This window comes from Salvelinus namaycush, chromosome 15 (genome assembly GCF_016432855.1).
Source record: "Salvelinus namaycush isolate Seneca chromosome 15, SaNama_1.0, whole genome shotgun sequence".
Lineage (NCBI taxonomy): Eukaryota > Metazoa > Chordata > Actinopteri > Salmoniformes > Salmonidae > Salvelinus > Salvelinus namaycush.
This window is the reverse complement of record NC_052321.1, coordinates 37392966-37416524: the sequence shown is the minus strand read 5'-3', so window position 1 is coordinate 37416524 and position 23559 is coordinate 37392966. Positions and strand designations below refer to the sequence as shown.

The 23559-nt window shown below is 42.9% G+C and overlaps 1 protein-coding gene across 1 annotated transcript in view; it reads right to left on the bottom strand.

Annotated features, from left to right (window-relative positions):
- LOC120060494 (DNA (cytosine-5)-methyltransferase 3A-like) overlaps window positions 1-23559 on the bottom strand; it is a 77192-nt gene that overhangs the window by 10908 nt on the left and 42725 nt on the right. Inside the window, exons 7-10 of the mRNA XM_039009850.1 lie at window positions 5096-5338; window positions 3482-3640; window positions 3106-3213; window positions 1239-1395 (exon numbers count right to left, since the gene is read on the bottom strand). Of these exons, the coding sequence (XP_038865778.1) occupies window positions 1239-1395; window positions 3106-3213; window positions 3482-3640; window positions 5096-5338 (667 nt within the window). The remainder of the gene's footprint in view (window positions 1-1238; window positions 1396-3105; window positions 3214-3481; window positions 3641-5095; window positions 5339-23559) is intronic.

The following is a 23559-nucleotide window of genomic DNA, read 5'->3' as shown; positions in this document are numbered from 1 at the left end:
AAATCAACCAATCAGCGCATATTATGCGAGAGCTCGCAATGTTGACCAATCCCTGCACTTTTAGGGCATAAAAGGGTCCAATCAAAAGCGGGTTTGTAATTTTGACCAATTACTGCTCTGTCACTGTGAAAAATGGCCCAAATCCAAACACAAGACAACAAAGTTTTTCCCCCCCTGGCCTGTCAGCGTATTCACGTACGAAGATGATGGATGATTGTTGATAGCTGACAGGCAGTACAATGAACAGAAATCAATCTCATTTGCCAACAAAAATAACAGCGAAAGACCGTGCGAAACAATTTCCAAATGTTTTTGGAAACAAGTTGAAAGTCGACCATAAACAGTAACTTCGAATCAGCAAAGCATTTGAGAATGTCAGAACAGTTCCCACAGCAGCGGCAGATCACCATGACTGAAGTGGTAGCAGGGAAGACTGTGGCAAGCGCTGAAAGAATCAAGGTGAGTGGCGTTTTACTCAAACTTTTACTCCGCTAACCTTGGCTTTAGTAGGGTGGTCAGCACTCTGCTCTCCCCAGTCTCTCTATGGAGAGCGCTGCTCAAAGCACTGAGTGCAATTTGTCCGCTTTGCCGTTTTAAACTCTCTGTAAAACTTAATACGAAAGCACAATCAAACGAAAGCACAATATTTCTGGATAAAAAAAATATGGTAATACTGTTTTAAAAGTACATATCAACCGCAATACGTTTTTTTTTACGTGTTCTGTACTTTATCTCCCTTACGACCCTTTCAGAAAAAATCACAATCTCAAGTATTTTGAAGACAACTTATGCGAAAGAAATATCGATCCTCAAACGGAAAGCGATTGATCAACTTTGAATCACATTTTTTTTTAGAGAGAGAGAGAGAGTGTGAATGGGAATGGGAGGTGCATCTCGTGTTGATAGCAAGCCCCAAGCCTGATGGAGAGGAGAGGTGTGTGTGAGTGAATGTGTGAGATTATGACAGAGCTGTTTGTTCAGGAAAATAAACTAAATTGAGCACTTTAGATGTTTCTAATTGTTTTTGCAATTATGTATTCTGCTTAAAATCGTCCTAAAACTGAGCGCATGACTTTTTATTGCTTTATATGAAATTAACGTGGGAAAAAAACATCGCAGAATTTCATAAAAGTTGCTGCTAAATCAAGCATGTTTGGCCTCAGAAATCACAAAACATTCCTGGAGGGACTGGTATTCATTACAATTAAATGGCAAATAAACATGAAACTTAAACTTACCCTCTGGTGGCTCTAGGCCCTTAGGCCCGGTGGGTTGGAAGCCTGTCTTAGCCCACTCTATCATCTGTTTGCTCTGTAGATCCACTGACTTGGAAGTGTCTGTCCCATCGCTCTCCGGACAGGCTATAAAGGCTTTGCCTGCTCGGGTGCTGGCCACCTGCAGAGGGACATGACCAGTCATTGTTGTCATCATTTCATCACCTGTATGTACAGTCAACTCCAACATTATTGGCACCTCGATAAAGATGAGCAAAAAAGACTATATCAAATAAATAATACAAACACTTATCTATATTGTATGCTAATTTTGAAATGATATTATTTTTTACTGCTAAACAAGTAATACCTTTTTTCTCTCAAAAAGAACAGGGGTCAAAATGATTGGCACCCCTGTTTTCAATACTCCGGCACCCTCCCCTTGAAAGGTTAACGGCACTGAGCCTTTTTCTAAAATGTTTTATGAGTTGGAGAACACATTGGGAGGGATCTTAGACCATTCCGCCATACAGAATCATTCCAGATCCCTTGATATGACCTTAGGGACTGCCCTCTTCAATTCAAACCACAGGTTTTCAATGGAGTTCATCAAAATCCAGAAAGAAATGGTTAATTGACCACAAAATCAACATTTGGCATTGCCAAATCAGTTTCCCGGACTTGAACTCCATTGAAAACCTGTGGTTTGAATTGAAGAGGGCCGTCCATAAGTGCAGACGAAGGATATAAAGGATCTGTAAAGATTCTGTATGGAGGACTGGTCTAAGATCCCTCCCAATGTGTTCTCCAATCTCATAGCTCAGTGCCGTAATCGTCGCAAGGGGAGGATGCACAAAGTATTGATAACAGGGGTGCCAATCATTTTGACACCTATCCTGCTGAGAAAATACATTGTTAAACAAAATCTCTTTCCCCGAGTCATTTTATTAGTATCATAGAACATACTTTTATATATGTTTTGATCATATAATATTCAGTATTTAAATTATACAGTATTTTTTGGCTCTTTATCAAGGATGCCAACAATTTTGGAGGTGAATGTACGAAAATACACAGTGTACAAAACATTAGGAACACCTTCCTAATATTGAGTTGCACCCTCTTTTTCCATCAGACCAGCCCCAATTCGTTGGGCGCATGGACTCTACGAAAGCCTTCCACAGGGATGCTGTCACATGTTGACTCCATTGCTTCCCACAGTTGTGTCAAGTTGGCTGGATGTCCTTTGGGTGGTGGACCATTCTTGATACACATGGAAAACTATTGAGCGTGAAAAACCCAGCAGCGTTGCTGTTCTTGACAGCACCTGGCACCTACAACCATACCCCGTTCAAAGGCACTTAAATATTTTGTCTTTCCCATTCACCCTCTGAATGGCACACATACACAATCCATGTCTCAAAAATCTCAAGGCTTAAAAATACTTCTTTAATCTGTCTTCTCCCCTTCATCTACACGGATTGAAGTAACATCAGTAAGGGATCATAAGCTTTCACCTGGATTCACCTGGTCAGTCTAAGTCATGGAAAGAGCAGCTGTTCCTAATGTTTTGTACACTCAGCACGGTACTATCAGCATCAATCATTACTACAGAGCAGACCCTCTCGGAGCAATTTTAGAGGACTTGAGGCCTTTTTCAACAGTCTTATCATTTTGAAAGGTGCTGACTGGCAGTATCTATCAGCACACAAAGCTGCTTTACATGACATTATCACAAATGAATTACAACCATTAAAAACCGATTCCAACACAGTTCTAGTTGTGTACTGGTTCTAATGACGTAGTTTCATCCAGTTTAGCCCGCCGTGATTGAACGGGACTTGACCGAACGCCGTGAATGAGACATAATGAAACGTAGCCCAGGACTGACCTGAAGCACCTCGTAGATGGCTTTCTTATACATGGGCTGCTTGCTGTAGGTGGGCTGGTGGAAGGCGTTGGAGAAGGAACTCAAAGGCAACAGTTTCTCTACACACACCTGGAGGAAAAGAGTAGGCACAGATGAACAACTGAACTTGGTCATTTCTCATTTCATTTGTTTTCATTGGTGGAACAGAAAATTCCGTTTTAATGGGTCGTGTTCAGTAGGGCACATGGTAGCAAAATATTTTAAAACGAAAACCAAAAATGACTATTCCTTATTGGACAATTCATCCAGGTAGTCCTTCCCAGTTCCATTCTGTTTTCACATGTTTGGTGCCTACTGAACACAACCCTGGTGTGCTGCTTTACAGTTTTTTACTCACCACAGAGAATTTTCCGTCACCGAACCACATGACCCATCGTGTCCCCTCGGCAGCTCGGCTGCGTCCGGTCATCCACCAGGAGACAATACGACCAGGCCACCAGGAGAACCCCCTCAGCTTCCCCCACACCAGCTCCCCAATGCTGAAACCACGGCCATCCTACAAGACAACAACAACAGTAAACAACAACACCAGGATAACCACCCCAGCTTCCCCCACACCAGCTCCCCAATGCTGAAACCACACCTGTCCTACAGGGATGAGATCATCACATACACATACTAATACATACTGACTTGCCTAGTTAAATAAAGGTTCAATTAAAAAACATTTTTTGATTACATTTAAAAAAATCCTCATCAATCTACACACAATACCCCATAATGACAAAGAGAAAACAGTTTTTTAGCAAATGTATTACAAATAAAAGAAACAAAAATATCTTATTTACATATGTATTTCAGACCCTTTGCTATGAAACTCGAAATTGAGCTCAGGTGCATCCCGTTTCCATTGATCATCCTTGACATGTTTACAACTTGATTGGAGTCCACATGTGGTGAATTCAATTGATTGGATAACATTTGGAAAGGCACACACCTGTCTATATAAATAGTGGCCTCCATCATTCTTAAATGGAAGAAGTTTGGAACCACCAAGACTCTTCCTAGGTGGCCGCTGGCCGCCCAGCCAAGAACCAAATGGTCACTCTGACAGAGCTCCAGAGTTCCTCTGTGGAGATGGGAGAAACTTCCAGAAGGACAACCATCTCTGCAGCATTCCACCAATCAGGCCTTTATGGTAGACTGGCCAGACAGAAGCCAATCCTCAGTAAAAGGCACATGACAGCCCGCTTGGAGTTTGCCAAAAGGCACCTAAAGATCTCTCAGACCATGAGAAACAAGATTCTCTGGTCTGAAGAAACCATTGAACTCTTTGGCCTGAATGCCAAGCGTCACGTCTGGAGGAAACCTGGCACCATCCCGACGATGAAGCATGGTGGTGGCAGAATCATGCTGCAGGGATATTTTACAGCGGCAGGGACTGGGACACTAGTCAGGATCGAAGGAAAGATGAACGGAGCAAAGTACATAGAAATCCCTGATGAAAACCTACCCCAGAGCGCTCAGGACCTCAGACCTAGGCGAAGGAACACCTTCCAACGACACTAAGCACACAGCCAAGACAACGCAGGAGTGGCTTCGGGACAAGTCTCTGAATGTCCTTGAGTGGCCCAGCCATAGACCGGACTTGAACCCGATTGAACATCTCTGGAGAGACTTGAAAACAGCTGTGCAGCGATTCTCCTCATCCAACCTGACAGATCTTGTGAGGATCTGGGACAAACTCCCCAAATAAAGGTGCGCCAAGCTTGTAGCATCATACCCAAGAATCAAGGCTGTAATCGCTGCCAAGGCAGTTCAACAAAGTACTGAGTAAAGGGTCTGAATACTTATATAAATGTGATATTTCAGTTTTAAATTTGCCACAAAAATAACGTTTTTTGCTTTGTCATTATGGGGTATTGTTTGTAGATTGATGAGGATTTATTTTTTTGAATAAGGCTGTGACGTAACAAAATGTGGAAATAGTCATTGTGTGTCTTGTGTTTACCTCGTACTCAGGCTCAGTATCAGCTGTCTTGGGTGATGTCTTGTCACCTCCTGCCATGGCGACAGGTTCAGGTGTGGTGGCCACCGTCGGGGACGCTGGGTCCGTGGGCTGCTGCTGTTGTTGTTGTTGTTGCTGTTGGTTGTGTGTGATTACTGACACTTCTTCTTTTTGTTGTGGCTCAGGCTCCATCTCATGGTCCTCCATTGCGTTCATCACTGACACCAGCAGGGCCTTTTTCTCTGCCTGAAACACCACAGAGTACAGGAAGAGGTCAGTTTTCTCTGCCTGAAACACCACAGATTACAGGAAGAGGTCAGTTCTCTCTGCCTGAAACACCACAGAGTACAGGAAGAGGTCAGTTCTCTCTGCCTGAAACACCACAGAGTACAGGAAGAGGTCAGTTCTCTCTGCCTGAAACACCACAGAGTACAGGAAGAGGTCAGTTCTCTCTGCCTGAAACACCACAGAGTACAGGAAGAGGTCAGTTCTCTCTGCCTGAAACACCACAGAGTACAGGAAGAGGTCAGTTCTCTCTGCCTGAAACACCACAGAGGAAAAGGAGAGGTCAGTTCTCTCTGCCTGAAACATACTCAGATAGACCCCAGGCAGGGGAGATGTCAATCTAATATAATATGTATTCCATTTAGCAGATACGTTTATCCAAAGTTACTTGCAGTCCACTCTTAGAAAAAAGGGTTCCAAAATGGTCCTTCGGCTGCCCCATAGTAGAAGCCTTCTTGGTTCCAGGTAGAACCATTTTTGGTTCCAGGTAGAACCCATTTGGGTTCCATGTAGAACACTCTGTGGAAAGGGTTGTACATGGAACGCAAAAGGATTCAACCTGGAACCAAAAAGGGTTCTCCTATGGGGACAGTCGAAGAGTGTAGTGTAGTTTTTTTCTAAGAGTGTAGTGTGTGCACAGAATTACATATAGAAACCACTTTCTATTTAATAGGATCTGTGTGTGTGTGCAAACATTATTTGTATGGGTGGCCAAGTTTGAAACAAATCCACAACTCTGACATTGTAAGTGCCATGCTCTACACACTAAGCCACAAAGGGATGATGAGGAAGCCCCATGTACAGTTCAGCACATTTAAAATACTCTCGTGGAGTAATGTCAATCAGAAATCTTCTGACAATAACCCATGTAATGAAACACATTTCTTAATGTATTTTATACTGAACAAAAACATAAACTAAACTTATTTTTCTAAAATGTTGTGCACAAATTTGTTTACATCCCTGTTAGTGACCACTTATATTTTGCCAAGATAATCCATCCACCTATCAGATGTGGCAAATCAAGAAGCTGATTAAACAGCAGGATCATTACACAGGTGCACCTTGTGCTGGGGACTATAAAAGGCCACTCTAAAATGTGAAGTTTTGTCGCACTACACAATGCCACAGATGTCTAAAGTTGAGGGAGCGTGCAATTGGCATGCTGACTGCAGGAATGTCCACCAGAGCTGTTGCCAGAGAATTGAATGTCCATTTCTCTACCATAAGCCGCCACCAACGTCGCTTTAGAGAATTTGGCAGTACATCCAACCAGCCTCACATCCGCAGACCATGTGTAACCACACCAGCCCAGGACCTCCACATCCCGATTGTTCACCTGTGGGATCGTCTGAGACCAACACCAAACTGTGGGTTTGCACAATCAAAGAATTTCAAACCGTCAGAAACCGTCTCAGGGAAGCTCATCTGCGTGCTCGTCATCCTCATCAGGGTCTTGACCTGACTGCAGTTTGGCTCTTCATGGATGAATCCCGGTTTCAGATGGCAGAGAGTGTATGGCGTCGTGTGGGCGAGCGGTTTGCTAATGTCAACGTTGTGAACAGAGTACCCCATGGTAGCGGTGGGGTTATGGTATGGGAAAACATAAACTACGGACAATGAACACAATAGCATTTCATCGATGGCAATTTGAAAGCACAGAGATACCGTGACGAGATCCTGAGGCCCATTGTCATGCCATTCATCGGCCGCCATCACTTCATGTTTCAGCATGATAATGCACGGCCCCATGTCGCAAGGATCTGTACACAATTCCTGGAAGCTGAAAATGTCCCAGTTCTTCCATGGCCTGCATACTCACCAGACATGTCACCCATTGAGCATGTTTGGAATGCTCTGGATCGACGTGTACGACAGCGTGTTCCAGTTCCCGCCAATATCCGGCAACTTCGCACAGCCATTGAAGAGGAGTGGGACGACATTCCACAGGCCACAATCAACAGCCTGATCAACTCAATGCGAAGGAGATGTGTCGCGCTGCATGAGGCAAATGGTATTCACAGCAGATACTGACTAGTTTTCTGATCTGTGACCAACAGATCCATATCTGTATTCACAGTCATGTGCAATCCATAGATTTGGCCCTAATTTATTTATTTCAATTGACTGATTTCCTTGTATGAACTGCAACTCAGTAAAATCTTTGAAATTGTTGCATGTTGCGTTTTATATTTTTGTTCAGGGTACATCCTGTGTAAACATTATGCTAACCTGTATGAAGGTAAAAGGAATCCAAAATACTTCAGTGTCCAGCACTAGAGACTGCTTACACAATACAAAAAACACATAGTGTACTTCCTGTAGTGTAGAGAGCACTGCTATCTGCGCACCAATACCAAACGTATCTGTGTAGCTGGAGGGCAGTAGAGGAAGAGTTCACTGGGTTTGTGGTACCTGACACTGAAACATTAGGTCAATCACACAGAGGACGAGCAAGCCGGGGCCAGACATGACTTAAGCCTCTCACACTAAATCTCCAACAGCTGCACTCATCCTACTGCAGTCTGCCTCTCTGCCTCTCTCTCTCTCTCTCTCTCTCTCTCTCTCTCTCTCTCTCTCTCTCTCTCTCTCTCTCTCTCTCTCTCTCTCTCTCTCTCTCTCTCTCTCTCTCTCTCTCTCTCTCTCTCTCTCTCTCTCTCTCTCTCTCTCTCTCTCTCTCTCTCTCTCTCTCTCTCCCTCCCTCCCGGTTTCTCTCTCTCTCTCTCTCTCTCTCTCTCCCTCCCTCCCGGTTTCTCTCTCTCTCTCTCTCTCTCTCTCTCCCTCCCTCCCGGTTTCTCTCTCTCTCTCTCTCTCTCTCTCTCTCCCTCCCTCCCGGTTTCTCTCTCTCTCTCTCTCTCTCTCTCTCTCCCTCCCTCCCGGTTTCTCTCTCTCTCTCTCTCTCTCTCTCTCTCTCTCTCTCTCTCTCTCTCTCTCTCTCTCTCTCTCTCTCTCTCTCTCTCTCTCTCTCTCTCTCTCTCTCTCTCTCTCTCTCTCTCTCTCTCTCTCTCTCTCTCTCTCTCTCTCTCTCTCTCTCTCTCTCTCCCTCCCTCCCTCCCTCCCTCCCGGTTTTTCTCTCTCTCTCCCTCCCGGTTTCTCTCTCTCTCTCTCTCTCTCCCGGTTTCTCTCTCTCTCTCTCTCTCTCCCGGTTTCTCTCTCTCCCTCTCTCTCGGTTTCTCTCTCTCACTCTCATACACACACGTGAATGCCCTTCACAGCTGCACTCATTCCATCGCTCTGGTCCAAAATCTTTCTCAGGTTTCTCTCACACGCATGTGTGTGTGCAAAGGGGTAGGGGCAGAGGAGGGAGAGGAGAGAGAGGGCTGGGAACAAACCCTAAACCCCCATCTCAGCGGGCTCAGTGTGCCTCTCTCCCTCCATACAGTAGGCCCCGAGGGGGGGGGGGGGGGGGATGGGGAGGGCCGGTGGGGCAGAGCAGAAACTTGTGGTGTTCAATCAAGAGGCTCTACTCTAGTTTATAAATATCTTCTGTACAGTAGAAGTAGTGGACGACTGCCCGGTTCAAAGCCCTCCTCAACCATGTGTGTTAGAGTTGGCTCAGCTCCAGGAATGCAGGAGGCCGGGGATGAGGTGTGTGTAGGAGAGAAAAGGTGTTTGTTTGTAAAAACACTTTTTTTCTAACTCTATGATATAATTCACTTTTTTTTTTACTATGTCTTGTTGAACACATGAGTCAGGGGATGAGCAGAGCATAGATGTGGTGTCCTCTTGGATGTGTGTTTGATTCAAACTTCTGAATCAAACACACTGTGATTCAAACACTGATTCAACAAACTTCTGAATCAAACACACTGTGATTCAAACACTGATTCAACAAACTTCTGAATCAAACACACTGTGATTCAAACACTGATTCAACAAACTTCTGAATCAAACACACTGTGATTCAAACACTGATTCAACAAACTTCTGAATCAAACACTCTGATTTCAAACAAATTGATTCAAACAACATCTCGATCTATGATCTTTTGACAGTGATAAAGTTTTACTACATTTTCTTGTGCAGTCAAAGAATTGAGTTGGTGCCAAGAGTATTCATGCCAAGTCAAATCTGTTAATACAACTGCACTGTGTTTACAATATGGCACCACAAAGGAAACTCTGCTAATCATTGACTGGAAAAAGGGGGGGAAAAATGTAAAAGTAACTGAGTTCAATAGGTTCAGACTCATTGCTAATGTAGCAGGCCATCTGGTGGGACAGTAAGTAAGCATACCACCCTGTATCACACTGCTGGCTTGCCTCTGAAGCTACGCAGGGTCGGTCCTGGTCGGGAGACCAGATGCTGCTGGAAATGGTGTTGGAGGTCCAGTAGGGGGCACTCTGGTCTAAGGAGATCCCCCAGGGCGGTGAATGGGACATTGCCCTGCATATGGTGCTGTCTATCGGATGGGATGTTAAAATGGGTGTCCAGACTCTCTGTGGTCACTAAAGATCCCATGGCACTTGCCGTAAGAGTAGGGGAGTTAACCCTGGTGTCCTGGCTAAATTCCTTGCCCTCACACCATCATAGCCACCTAATCATCCCCAGCTTCCAATTGTCTCATTCTACCCCCCTGTAATTCTCCCCCATCTTACACGTAAAATAAGGGTCAATAAGTTCAGGGTGGATTTCAAAGAAAGTGAGGAAATTCCTGTAGCCTAATGTGGTGGCCATTTTGGCAAGTTCTGGGGGAGTAACTGCTCTCTCCGGGTTGCTGCTAGTGGGTTATTTATCTTCAGAATCAATGGAAAACTGACTACCAAAGGCTGGTGGGGGAGGAGTAGAGTACAGTGGCTATAAGAACCAGATATCTGTCTCTGGCCTTTTTCCCAGTTGTAAATGCCCCCTTTTGAGGGCCTCTCTCTCGTATGAGTGCAGCCACACCAGGCAGGCAGCCTGCAAGACAGGCCCTCTAGAGCGAAGGAGGTAGTAGAGAGAAGAGACAATGCAGTATTTATCATCGAGACACGCTGCCACTGACAACCTCAGAAATACCAGCTAGCAGCACCTACAGCGACTTCAAGAAGTATTCATACTCCTTGTCTTTTTCCACATTTTGTTGTGTTACCGCCAGAATTAAAAATGGATTAAATTAAGATTTTTTTGTCACTGGCCTACACACAACACCCCATAATATCAAAGTGGAAATACGTATTTAGTCATTTTTACAAATTAAATAAAAACTGGAAAACTGAAATGTCTTGAGTCAATGAGTATTCAAATCCTTTGTTATGGCAAGCCTAAATAAGTTCAGAAGTAAAAATGTGCTTAACAAGTCACATAATAAGTTGCATGGACTATGTGCAATAATGGTGTTTAACATGATTTTTTTTATGATTACCTCATCTCTGTACCCCACACATACAATTATCTGTAAGGTCCCTCAGTCGAGCACTTACAAAATCGAATGGCTGTGATAGGAGAACTGAGGATTACATTGTAACATTGTAGATACTCCACAATACTAACCTAAATGACAGAGTGAAAAGAAGATAGCCTGTACAAAATAAAAAATATTCCAAAACATGATTCCTGTTTGCAACAAGGCACTAAAGTAATATTGCAAAAAATGTGGCAAAGCAACTCACTCAAAGTGTTATGTTTGGGTAAATCCAATATAACTAATTCCTGAGTACCACTCTCCATATTTTCAAGCAAAGTGGTGGCTGCATCATGATATGGGTATGCTTGTAATCGTTAAGGACAAGGAAGTTTTTCAGGATAAAAAAAAATAACAGAATGGAGCTAAGCACAGGCAAAATCCTAGAGGAAAACCTGGTTCAGTCTGCTTTCCACCAGACACTGGGAGATTAATTTGCCTTTCAGCAGGACAACCACCTAAAACACAAGGCCGACTTTACACTGGAGTTGCTTACCAAAAAGACAGTGAATGTTCCTGAGTGGCCGAGATACAGTTTTGCCTTACATTTGCTTGAAAATCTATGGCAAGACTTGAAAATGGTTGTCTAGCGATGATCAACAACCAAGTTGACAGAGATTGAGGAAATTTTAAAAGAACACGGTGCAAATATTGTACAATCCAGGTGTACAAAGCTCCTAGAGACTTACCCAGAAAGACTCACAGCTGTAATCGCTGCCAAAGGTGATTCTAACATGTATTGACTCAGGGGTGTACATTTTCGATACATTTGCAAACATTTCTAAAAACATGTTTTCACTTTGTCATTATGGGGTATTGTGTGTAGATGGGCGAGATTTTTTTATAAATTTAATACATTTTGAATGTAAATTACATATTTCTGTATTTCATTTTTGATACATTTGCAAACATTTCTAAAAACATGTTTTCACTTTGACATTATGGGGTATTGTGTGTAGATGGGCGAGAAAAAAAATCTATTTAATACATTTTGAATTCAGGCTGCAACACAACAAAATGTGGAATAAATCAAGGGGTGTGAATACTTTCTGAAGGCACTGTATGTGCCATGTCAGAGAAAACCACAGAAAATGACACCATGCATGGATACTAAAAGTAAAACCACTCTATTTAGTAAAAGTAGCTACTTGCTAGGAAATGGTACATTTGATGTTCAAAAGAAGCTGAGTATTCATATCAAATCAAACCAAATCAAATGTTATTGGTAACATACACATGGTTAGCAGATCTTAATGCGAGTGTAGCGAAATGCTTGTGCTTCTAGTTCCGACAGTGCAGTAATATCTAACAAGTCCCCAACAACTACCAATACACACAAATCTAAAGGGATGGAATAAGAATATGTACATATAAATATATGGATGAGGGATGGCCGAGCGGCATAAGCAAGATGCAATAGATGATATAAGATACAGTATATACATATGAGATGAGTAATGTAAGATATGTAAACATTATTAAAGTAGCATTGTTTAAAGTAACTAGTGAGTCTCAATGTAGGCAGCAGCTTCTCTGAGTTAGTAATTGCTGTTTAGCAGTCTGATGGCCTTGAGATTTAAGCTGTTTTTCAGTCTCTCGGTCCCAGCTTTGATGCACCTGTACTGACCTCCCCTTCTGGATGGTAGCGGGGTGAACAGGCAGTGGCTCGGGTGGTTGTTGTCCTTGATGATATTTTTGGCCTTCCTGTGACATAGGGTGGTGTAGGTATCCTGGAGGGCTGGTAGTTTTCCCCCGGTGATGCGTTGTGCAGACTGCACCACCCTCTGGAAAGCCTTGCGGTTGAGGGCGGTGCAGTTGCCATACCAGGCGGTGATACAGCCCGACAGGATGCTCTCAATTGTGCATCTGTAAAAGTTTGTCAGGGTTTTTGGTGTCAAGCCACATTTCTTCAGCCCCCTGAGGTTGAAGAGGTGCTGTTGCGCCTTCTTCACCACACTGTCTGTGTGGGTGGAACATTTCAGTTTGTCTGTGATGGGTACGTCGAGGAACTTAAATTTCCACCTTCTCCGCTACTGTCCCTTCGATGTGGATAGGGAGGTGCGCCCTCTGCTGTTTCCTGAAGTCCACGATCATCTCCTTTGTTTTGTTGACGTTGAGTAAGAGGTTGTTTTCCTGACACCACACTCCCAGAGCCCTCACCTCCTCCATGTAGGCTGTCTCGTCATTGTTGGTAATCAAACCTACTACTGTTGTGTCGTCTGGGGCGGAGGATGCACCCTTGTGGGGCCCCATAATGTACTATACACACTGTACTATACACCGAACGCATCTGAAATATACAGTAGTCTATTTGAAAGAAAATAAGGCAAACATAGGCAACAATGGAGAACCTATTAACTATACTAAACAAAAATATAAAACACAACATGCAACAATTTTTAAGATTTGACGGAGTTACTGTTCATATAAGGAAATCAGTTAATTTAAATAAATTAGGCCTTAATCTACAGATTTCACATGACTGGGAATACAGATTGTCACCGATCTCTCAGGAACTTTCATTACGCATACCTGTCCCCTACTCCCACTGATTACTATTTGTATATATACAGTGGGGCAAAAAAGTATTTAGTCAGCCACCAATTGTGCAAGTTCTCCCACTTAAAAAGATGAGAGAGGCCTGTAATGTTCATCATAGGTACACTTCAACTATGACAGACAAAATGAGAAAAAAAATCCAGAAAATCACGTTGTAGGATTTTTAATGAATTTATTTGCAAATTATGGTGGAAAATAAGTATTTGGTCAATAACAAAAGTTTATCTCAATACTTTGTTATATACCCTTTGTTGGCAATGACAGAGGTCAAACGTTTTCTGTAAGTCTTCACAAGGTTTTCACACACTGTTGCTGGTATTTTGGCCCATTCCTCCATGCAGATCTCCTCTAAAGCAGTGATGTTTTGGGGCTGTTGCTGGGCAACACGGACTTTCAACTCCCTCCAAAGATTTTCTATGGGGTTGAGATCTGGAGACTGGCTAGGCCACTCCAGGACCTTGAAATGCTTCTTACGAAGCCACTCCTTCGTTGCCCGGGCGGTGTGTTTGGGATCATTGTCATGCTGAAAGACCCAGCCACGTTTCATCTTCAATGCCCTTGCTGATGGAAGGAGGTTTTCACTCAAAATCTCACGATACATGGCCCCATTCATTCTTTCCTTTACACGGATCAGTCGTCCTGGTCCCTTTGCAGAAAAACAGCCCCAAAGCATGATGTTTCCACCCCATGCTTCACAGTAGGTATGGTGTTCTTTGGATGCAACTCAGCATTCTTTGTCCTCCAAACACGACGAGTTGAGTTTTTACCAAAAAGTTCTATTTTGGTTTCATCTGACCATATGACATTCTCCCAATCTTCTTCTGGATCATCCAAATGCTCTCTAGCAAACTTCAGACGGGCCTGGACATGTACTGGCTTAAGCAGGGGGACACGTCTGGCACTGCAGGATTTGAGTCCCTGGCGGCGTAGTGTGTTACTGATGGTAGGCTTTGTTACTTTGGTCCCAGCTCTCTGCAGGTCATTCACTAGGTCCCCCCGTGTGGTTCTGGGATTTTTGCTCACCGTTCTTGTGATCATTTTGACCCCACGGGGTGAGATCTTGCGTGGAGCCCCAGATCAAGGGAGATTATCAGTGGTCTTGTATGTCTTCCATTTCCTAATAATTTCTCCTACAGTTGATTTCTTCAAACCAAGCTGCTTACCTATTGCAGATTCAGTCTTCCCTGCCTGGTGCAGGTCTACAATTTTGTTTCTGGTGTCTTTTGACAGCTCTTTGGTCTTGGCCATAGTGGAGTTTGGAGTGTGACTGTTTGAGGTTGTGGACAGGTGTCTTTTATACTGATAACAAGTTCAAACAGGTGCCATTAATACAGGTAACGAGTGGAGGACAGAGGAGCCTCTTAAAGAAGAAGTTACAGGTCTGTGAGAGCCAGAAATCTTGCTTGTTTGTCGGTGACCAAATACTTATTTTCCACCATAATTTGCAAATAAATTCATAAAAAATCCTACAATGTGATTTTCTGGATTTTTTAAAATCATTTTGTCTGTCATAGTTGAAGTGTACCTATGATGAAAATTACAGGCCTCTCTCATCTTTTTAAGTGGGAGAACTTGCACAATTGGTGGCTGACTAAATACTTTTTTGCCCCACTGTATATGTGCCCTTTGGTTCCTTTGGGCTGTCGATTATTGTTACTATGTCCGTTGGTGCGTGTGAGTACCTGTGCTGTGTGTTTTGGGCTTTCGTGCCCTTGTGGACTGCGCAGATGATTACGGGTCTCGTCCCGTGTGTTAATCATTGTGCGTGTGTGTATTTATTCAAGGTACTCCTCGCTCTTTTGTTGGGGTTTCAACCCTGTGTTTTTGTTACGTGTTTGTTTGGTCTTCGTCCCCTTTACATAGCACGCCGTAATTTGGGGTATAAAAAAAAATAACTATTACGCATTCCTGCGTCTGTCTCCCGAATCTCTCCATACCAATGTGACACAGATATGCATCTGCTGGTCACAGGTAACTTTTTAAAGATAAGGGCATGGATCAGAAAACTAGTCAGTATCTTGTGTGACCACTATTTGCCTCTTGCAGCGTGACACATTTCCTTCACATAGAGTTGACCAGGCTCTTGATTGTGGCCTGTGGAATGTTGTCCAACTCCTCTTCCATGGCTGTGCAAAGTTGCTGGATATTGGCGGGAACTGGATCACGCTATCGTACACGTAGACCCAGAGCATCCCAAACATGCTCAATGGGTGACATGTCGGGTGAGTATGCAGGCCATGGAAGAACTGGGACATTTTCAACTTCCAGGAATTGTGTTCAGATCCTTGCGACATGGGACCGAGCATTAGCATGCCTAAACGTGAGGTGATGGCGGTGGATGAATGGCACGACAATGGGCCTCAGGATCTCATCACGGTATCTCTGTGCATTCAAATTGCCATCGATAAAATTCAATTGTGTTCATTCTCCGTAGCTTACGCCTGCCACTACCATAGCCACCATGGGGCACTGTTCATAACGTTGACATCAGCAAACCGCTCAACCACACATGTGGTCTACAGTTGTGAGGATGGTTGGACGTACTGCCAAAATCTCTAAAACAACGTTGGAGGCAGCTTATGGTAGAGAAATGAACATACAATTATTTCAGTCAGCATGGCAATTGCACGACCCCTCAAAACTTGAGACATCTGTAGCATTCTGTTGTGTGACAAAACAGCACATTTTAGAGTGTCCTTTTATTGTCCCCAGCACGAGGTGCACCTGTGTAATGATCACGCCGTTTAATCAGCTTCTTGATATGCCAGACCTGTCAGGTGGATGGATTATCTTGGCAAAGGAGAAATGCTCACTAACAGGGATGAAATACACATTTGTGCACAACATTTCTGGGATCTTTTATTTCAGTTCACAAAACATGGGACCAACACTTTATATTTTTGTTCAGTGTACTGTCTGTACCTGGGTGTGATTGCAATATGGGTTAGTTTAATGGTGAAAAAGCCCTCCATTCCTCTGACTGACTTCCTGACTGTAGACATGTCGAGGACACAATAGAAGGGAAACTTCTCACGTCTTTGTAGTTCTGTACACCATGATACCCCCAGCGCAACTACATGGTGATAAACTGCAAAGCCAGGCAATAAGAACTGCTACTCATTCATAGACTGGCTCTGTTACAGTTTCCGTGTATGTGTACTGTACACCAATGGCTATGCTTTTCTTACTTACACCAAGGGCTATGTTATTACTGCAGTAACTGCAGTGTTACTACAAAGGTATAAGAGCAGCTTCATGTCTAGTGTTACCAGATGAAATAACTAAAGGGCTGACCTAGTCATTTGTCTCACACAATGTCCTCCTACACAACTGCACATTGTCTTGGAAGTATATATATATCTGTGTACTATATGACAGACTGGGTTTGTATTTGTAAAGCTATAGACACAACAATCTTTTTTCCACACATGAAGAAATCAATGGAGATTCCCGGAGAGATGTGAGGTAGCATTCTAGTTCACAGACGTCAGGATCAGAAGATCCTGAACTGTGATCCAGAAAGCTGCTTTCAGGCTGGAAATGAACCCTTAAACTGCTTCAACACACAGATTAAGAGAGCAGAACCACGTGTAGCAATGTGGCAATAGAATTCATTAGCTCAGATCTTTGCCATTATGCCCGACAATGGCTGTGTATTTTATTACTGACCCGGGGGTCACCCCCCCCCCCCCTCACAGCGGGTCACAAATCCAGAAAGACACCACCTGGTCCCCATTGTATTAGGTCCTTTTAGGAGACAATTACGAATATTACAGGGTCAGTCATGAATATATAAACATAGTTCGCAATGAATCCACAAGTGGCATTCTTAAAACGGCCTCCTGAGGAGCTTGGTTAAATGGCTTTAAAAATAACTTGAAAAGCTTTTAATCATCTGAAAAGGAGTTTCCATTACGACATTTTACCATGTAAATGTAAAGCATTCAAGTATGCGATTAATCGGGAAGAAAAAAAAAAATCCATACCCAATTCTATAGATCTATAGAATTACAACAGTCTACAACAAAGAAGGTGATTAGAAATGTGTTATTCTGGTGTGTTTTAAGGGTAACTTAACCACTGATAACACATGTGATGGGGGGGTGGGGCCTAGTAGTGAACTTTCTCCCAGTTCAGCCGGTTCCGTTATTCAATCACCACAATCAAAACTTCCCAGCTGCAAACTATATGTCAGAACATGTATAATGTATGTATAACTATTCAAATCTATAATAGATGTGTGATCGTGTACATACACATGCAATGTATTGTATAAGCATGTTGCTTATCAAAACAGAAAAAAACTGACTAAACACAAGTGATATAACATGTACAGTAAGAAATAACTCTTACTGCCACTGCGTGTTAAACAGAAATAACTAACTCTTACTGCCACTGCTGTTAAACAGAAATAACTCTTACTGCCATTGGTGTTAAACAGAAATAACTAACTCTTACTGCCACTGCGTGTTAAACAGAAATAACTAACTCTTACTGCCGCTGCGTGTTAAACAGAAATAACTAACTCTTACTGCCACTGCGTGTTAAACAGAAATAACTAACTCTTACTGCCACTGCTGTTAAACATAAATAACTAACTCTTACTGCCACTGCTGTTAAACATAAATAACTAACTCTTACTGCCGCTGCGTGTTAAACAGAAATAACTAACTCTTACTGCCGCTGCGTGTTAAACAGAAATAACTAACTCTTACTGCCACTGCGTGTTAAACAGAAATAACTAACTCTTACTGCCACTGCTGTTAAACAGAAATAACTAACTCTTACTGCCACTGCTGTTTAACATAAATAACTAACTCTTACTGCCACTGCTGTTAAACAGAAATAACTAACTCTTACTGCCACTGCGTGTTAAACAGAAATAACTAACTCTTACTGCCACTGCGTGTTAAACAGAAATAACTAACTCTTACTGCCACTGCGTGTTAAACAGAAATAACTAACTCTTACTGCCACTGCTGTTAAACAGAAATAACTAACTCTTACTGCCACTGCTGTTAAACATAAATAACTAACTCTTACTGCCACTGCTGTTAAACAGAAATAACTAACTCTTACTGCCACTGCTGTTAAACATAAATAACTAACTCTTACTGCCACTGCGTGTTAAACAGAAATAACTAACTCTTACTGCCACTGCGTGTTAAACAGAAATAACTAACTCTTACTGCCACTGCTGTTAAACAGAAATAACTAACTCTTACTGCCACTGCTGTTAAACAGAAATAACTAACTCTTACTGCCACTGCGTGTTAAACAGAAATAACTAACTCTTACTGCCACTGCTGTTAAACAGAAATAACTAACTCTTACTGCCACTGCTGTTAAAACAGAAATAACTCTTAGTGCCACTGCTGTTAAAACAGAAATAACTCTTAGTGCCACTGCTGTGAAACAGGAAACACCTTCTGCACAAACACCGCTCTGGATCACGTTCTTCCCGTCTCAAAAAACTTTTTTCAAGCATGAGCACTTTTTCCTCAGCACTTCTGCAAATCACTGTGCTCTCACTTTCCTTTTTTTTTTTAAGTGACGGTTTCCCTTTAAGCTGCTGAGGGAGAGCAGATGGTCTCTCGTGGAAATACCTTAAATCAGCATATTCCCCTCGCTGTACACGGGCTAATCTCTCATGCACACTAACCACCACCATGTTATCGAACAAATAATGCAATGCACATACCCATACACGCCAACACACGACCCTTTTAATCCAATGTAGGGCTGCAATTTTTTACCCCCCACTCGGGGTAGAGGAGATCGCTCAAAAAAAAGAAGAGAAAGAAGCATGAACATTTCTTTGTCTGGGAATTCAGGGTCAGGTGACTGCCGACAGGAATTCTGGTTGGCTAGAGAGGACTTGCAAAATGTTGGCGGAGAGCCAAGAGGCTGTCTTGCAAGCAGGGCTGGAAATTTGCAGCAAACCTCATCTTCACAGAGTTCATTTCCATAGCTGGGGCTGGGGGAGGGGTTAGGAGAAGAATGAGGGGTGGGAGGAAGGAGAGAAAAGTCCACTGTATAACACAACGAAAGGCACATAAAACGAGTGATCGTTTCTCTCTCTCTCTCTCTCTGCGAAAGCGGAAGAAGAGAGCAGAAAGGGATTCTTCCCCTTTAAGCTAACCCTTTCAGTTAAGAAATATCCTCTTCCTCTCCTCCTCCTTCCCCTGTCAGCTCTAGCAGCACAGTGAACCTGATGCCCTGTCCCCAGCAGCAACAACACAGTCAAACCTGCAAGCTTCTTTACCTTCTCTGTTAAGTCCTGAGCACAGGGCTGCAATGCCACCACTACAAATGCATCCTTATGGAATTATATCACCCCCCCAAAAAATTATGTTCTCAATAACGAAATACTGACTATTTCTTCTTACACATGCGTATTTATGTGCAGTGTCCTCTTATGTCATCTTGTGATTTTTTAAATCCTTTAGGTGAAAGAAAAACAGCCTCTTGAGTTGCCTAGCCCCAGCTGCCTGTTTCTCTGGTTCTTTACGGCGTTTCACTCGTGAGACCCCAGCATGTCCTGCCAATTTGCCAATATTTCCCCCCACCAGACACTTTTATGGGTTCTCCCCAAGCCTGCTCCAATGGCAGAACTGAGTACTGGAGGGAGGGGAGGAGACAGAATGGTAGGTCCCATCTTGTTGCCATGGACACAGCCACTCATTATGTAACAGTGAGTCGTCTCACTACATGTTCCTGACATGAAGAAGTGAGGGAGGGAGGGAGGGAGGGAGGAAGGAAGGAAGGGGGGAGAGAGGTAAAGAGAGAGAGAGAGAGAGAGAGAGAGAGAGAGAGAGAGAGAGAGAGAGAGAGAGAGAGAGAGAGAGAGAGAGAGAGAGAGAGAGAGAGAGAGAAAATGAGCAAGAGAGAGAGAGAGAAAGAAAGAAAATGAGCAAGAGAGAGAGATAGAGAGAGAGTGATTTACAAGGATACATTTTACAAGGATTTATGACATATTGTTTTTGGAACAAGTTATGAATGATCTGAAATGAAATCACACAATCACTACATGTTCCTGATGTGAAGAAGGAGGGGGGAGGGAGAGAGAGCGTGAAGAACAAACACCATTGTAAATACAACCCATATTTATGTTTATTTATTTTCCCTTTTGTACTTTAACTATTTGCACATTGTTACAACACTGTATATTGCCAAAATATGACATTTGAAATGTCTCTATTCCTTTGGAACTTTTGTGAGTGCAATGTTTAGTGTTCATTTTTTATTTGATTTATTATCTATTTCACTTGCGTTGGCAATGTAAACATATGTTTCCCATGCCAACAAAGCCCTGAATTGAATTGAGAGAGAGACATTTACAAGGATTTACGACATATCGTTTTGGGAACGAGTTATGAATGATCTGAAACACAGAACCTGAACAAGCTGTAGAGTACATTGTCACATCGGGTTAGTAGGATGCTGTGTAGTCACATTCAGGAGGAGGCATGTTTAAATAAATACAAATGCAATAGCCTATTATAGGGGTGTACCACACGACTGCGATATTACCTACACCGAGTGTACAAAACATTAGGAACACCTGCTCTTTCCATGACATAGACTGACCAGGTGAATCCAGGAGAAAGCTATGATCCCTTATTGATGTCACCTGTTAAATCCACTTCAATCAGTGTAGATTAGGGTTGAATGGCGGGAACCCGGCTACTGAGACCCACCGGCGTTTGCTGCCCAAAACAACTCTCTTCTCCCGAGATAAATAACTGCGAGAAACCGGTCAATTATAATCAATTATTTCTATGAACAGCATGGCGTGAAATGGAACTGTTAAATGACATGCAATGTCTCAATCTGGCTTGATGAATCAACGCTCAGGGTGGGGGACAGACCATCTCAGTACGGAGCGCAGTTCACAATGCATGTAGACCAATCATCTCATCGTGGTAGCTTTTTTTCTTGTGACAGACAGGCCTACATTTGCTGCAGCGTAGCTTATGCTACAGTAATATAAAGACAGAATGCACGTCTATTTTACCCATCTCCATCTGGCTTTTGGGGGTCACCTTGTTTTTTAAATGTAACGATTGTTTTATTACAGCTGCAGTGAAACAGCCTATCATTGCATGCTCTAGCACTCTCGCAGTCTTTCTATCTCTCCCTCAACTCCATTCAAAATAGATGATCCTGTTCTAGATTGATATATAGCCCTATATATAGATATCCTAGCCTACCTCTTTTAGGTAATACATTCAAGGTAGTATTAGCCTTATATTTAGCAAACTAATGATGGGTTACGCATAATAAGCGTAATAACTTCTAGCCTCTGTCTCTTGCGCAATCACCGGTGCTCTGCGGGCCTCCTTAAACACTCCTTAGCTCTTGAAGTCCCATGCAGGAAAAGCTAGACTAGAATCGCTTCATACTCGTTGCCAAACCCACTGGCTCCAGGTCATCTACAAGTCTCTGCTAGGTAAAGCCCCGCCTTATCTCAGCTCACTGGTCACCATAGCAGCACCCACCCGTAGCACGCGCTCCAGCAGGTATATCTCACTAGTCACCCCCAAAGCCAATTCTTACTTTGGCCGCCTTTCCTTCCAGTTCTCTGCTGCCAATGACTGGAACGAACTACAAAAATCACCGAAGCTGGAGACTCATATCTCCCTCACTAGCTTTAATCACCAGCTGTCAGAGCAGCTCACAGATCACTGCACCTGTACATAGCCCATCTGTATATAGCCCATCCAACTACTTCATCCCCATACTGTATTTATTTATTTATCTTGCTCTTTGCACCCCAGTATCTCTACTTGCACATTCATCTTCTGCACATCTACCATTCCAGTGTTTAGTTGCTATATTGTGATTACTTCGCCACCATGGCCTATTTATTGCCATACTTCCCTTACCCTACCTCATTTGCACATACTGTATATAGACTTTTTCTACTGTATTATTGACTGTATGTTTGTTTATTTCATGTGTAACTCTTTGTTGTTGTATGTGTCGAACTGCTTTGCTTTATCTTGGCCAGGTCGCAGTTGCAAATGAGAACTTGTTCTCAACTGGCCTACCTGGTTAAATAAAGGTGAAATAAAAATAAATAAATAAATAAAAAGAATAGCTTGCTGAACATGATTTTTTTGCATTTCTTATACCTATAGACTATTCGAAGAGGAACGCAAGCTCTTGTTCGCTGAATGTTAAATCCAGCAGCCAATAGAACTCACGGGTAGTTTGAAAGTCGAGGGAACGCGAGATGGCGGTAGGCTATAGCAGTTATTTATTCAGACCATAACCACTCAATCATCGTGAAGAGAAGTGAAAGCCTTCTGCATCTAATTCTAGTCCTATAAAATGCAAGGATGCCATTGGAATGATGAAGATAAGGACAACGAAACTTATATCGTTTAACAGTTGAAAGCGAGGAAGGAATGCAGCAACAAGAGCGAGAAAGAGGAGGTATGCTAATAACACGAGGGGAAATATTATGAAAGGTATATATGCGTCAGCCTACTAATTATACAAATAGGTCCTATTATATTTCAAAATTAAAATAACATTCGCTAGCCTATACTTCTAACCATGTAGGCCGTATGTGCTGCACCAGAATCACATGTTCTCTTCTTCCGCTCTATCATGGTTTGAACGATGTGGGTAATTCCAGTCCAGTATAATACAACGCAGTACAATTCACACTCAAAAGGATTAGCATACTGGAGCTAGTTTAATTTATTTACCCAAGAGAGCATATAGCTAGCTATAGCTATGGGTTTTTTCCGTTTTTCTGTTGTGCGTGATGTGCAGTAGCCTACATCAAAAAATGTGTTTGAGTGGGTCAAGAACTGCAACGGTACTGGGTTTTTCCACACTCGACAGTTTCCCGCGTGTATCAAGAATGGTCCACCACGCAAAGGACATCCAGCCAACTTGACACAACTCTGGGAAGCATTGGAGTCGACATGGGCCAGCATCCCTGTGGAACACCTTCAGCACCTTGTAGAGTCCATGCCCTGACAAATTGAGGCTGTTCTGAGGGCAAAAAGAGGGTGCAACTCAATATTAGGAAGATGTTCCTAATGCTTTGTACACTCAGTGCATATTGAAGTGGTTGTAACAATGGAAGAACTTGCTTTTTAGTCACAATATATATATATTTTTTCACCTTTATTTAACCAGGTAGGCCAGTTGAGAACAAGTTCTCATTTACAACTGCGACTTCGCCGAGATAAAGCAAAGCAGTGCGGCACAAACAACACAG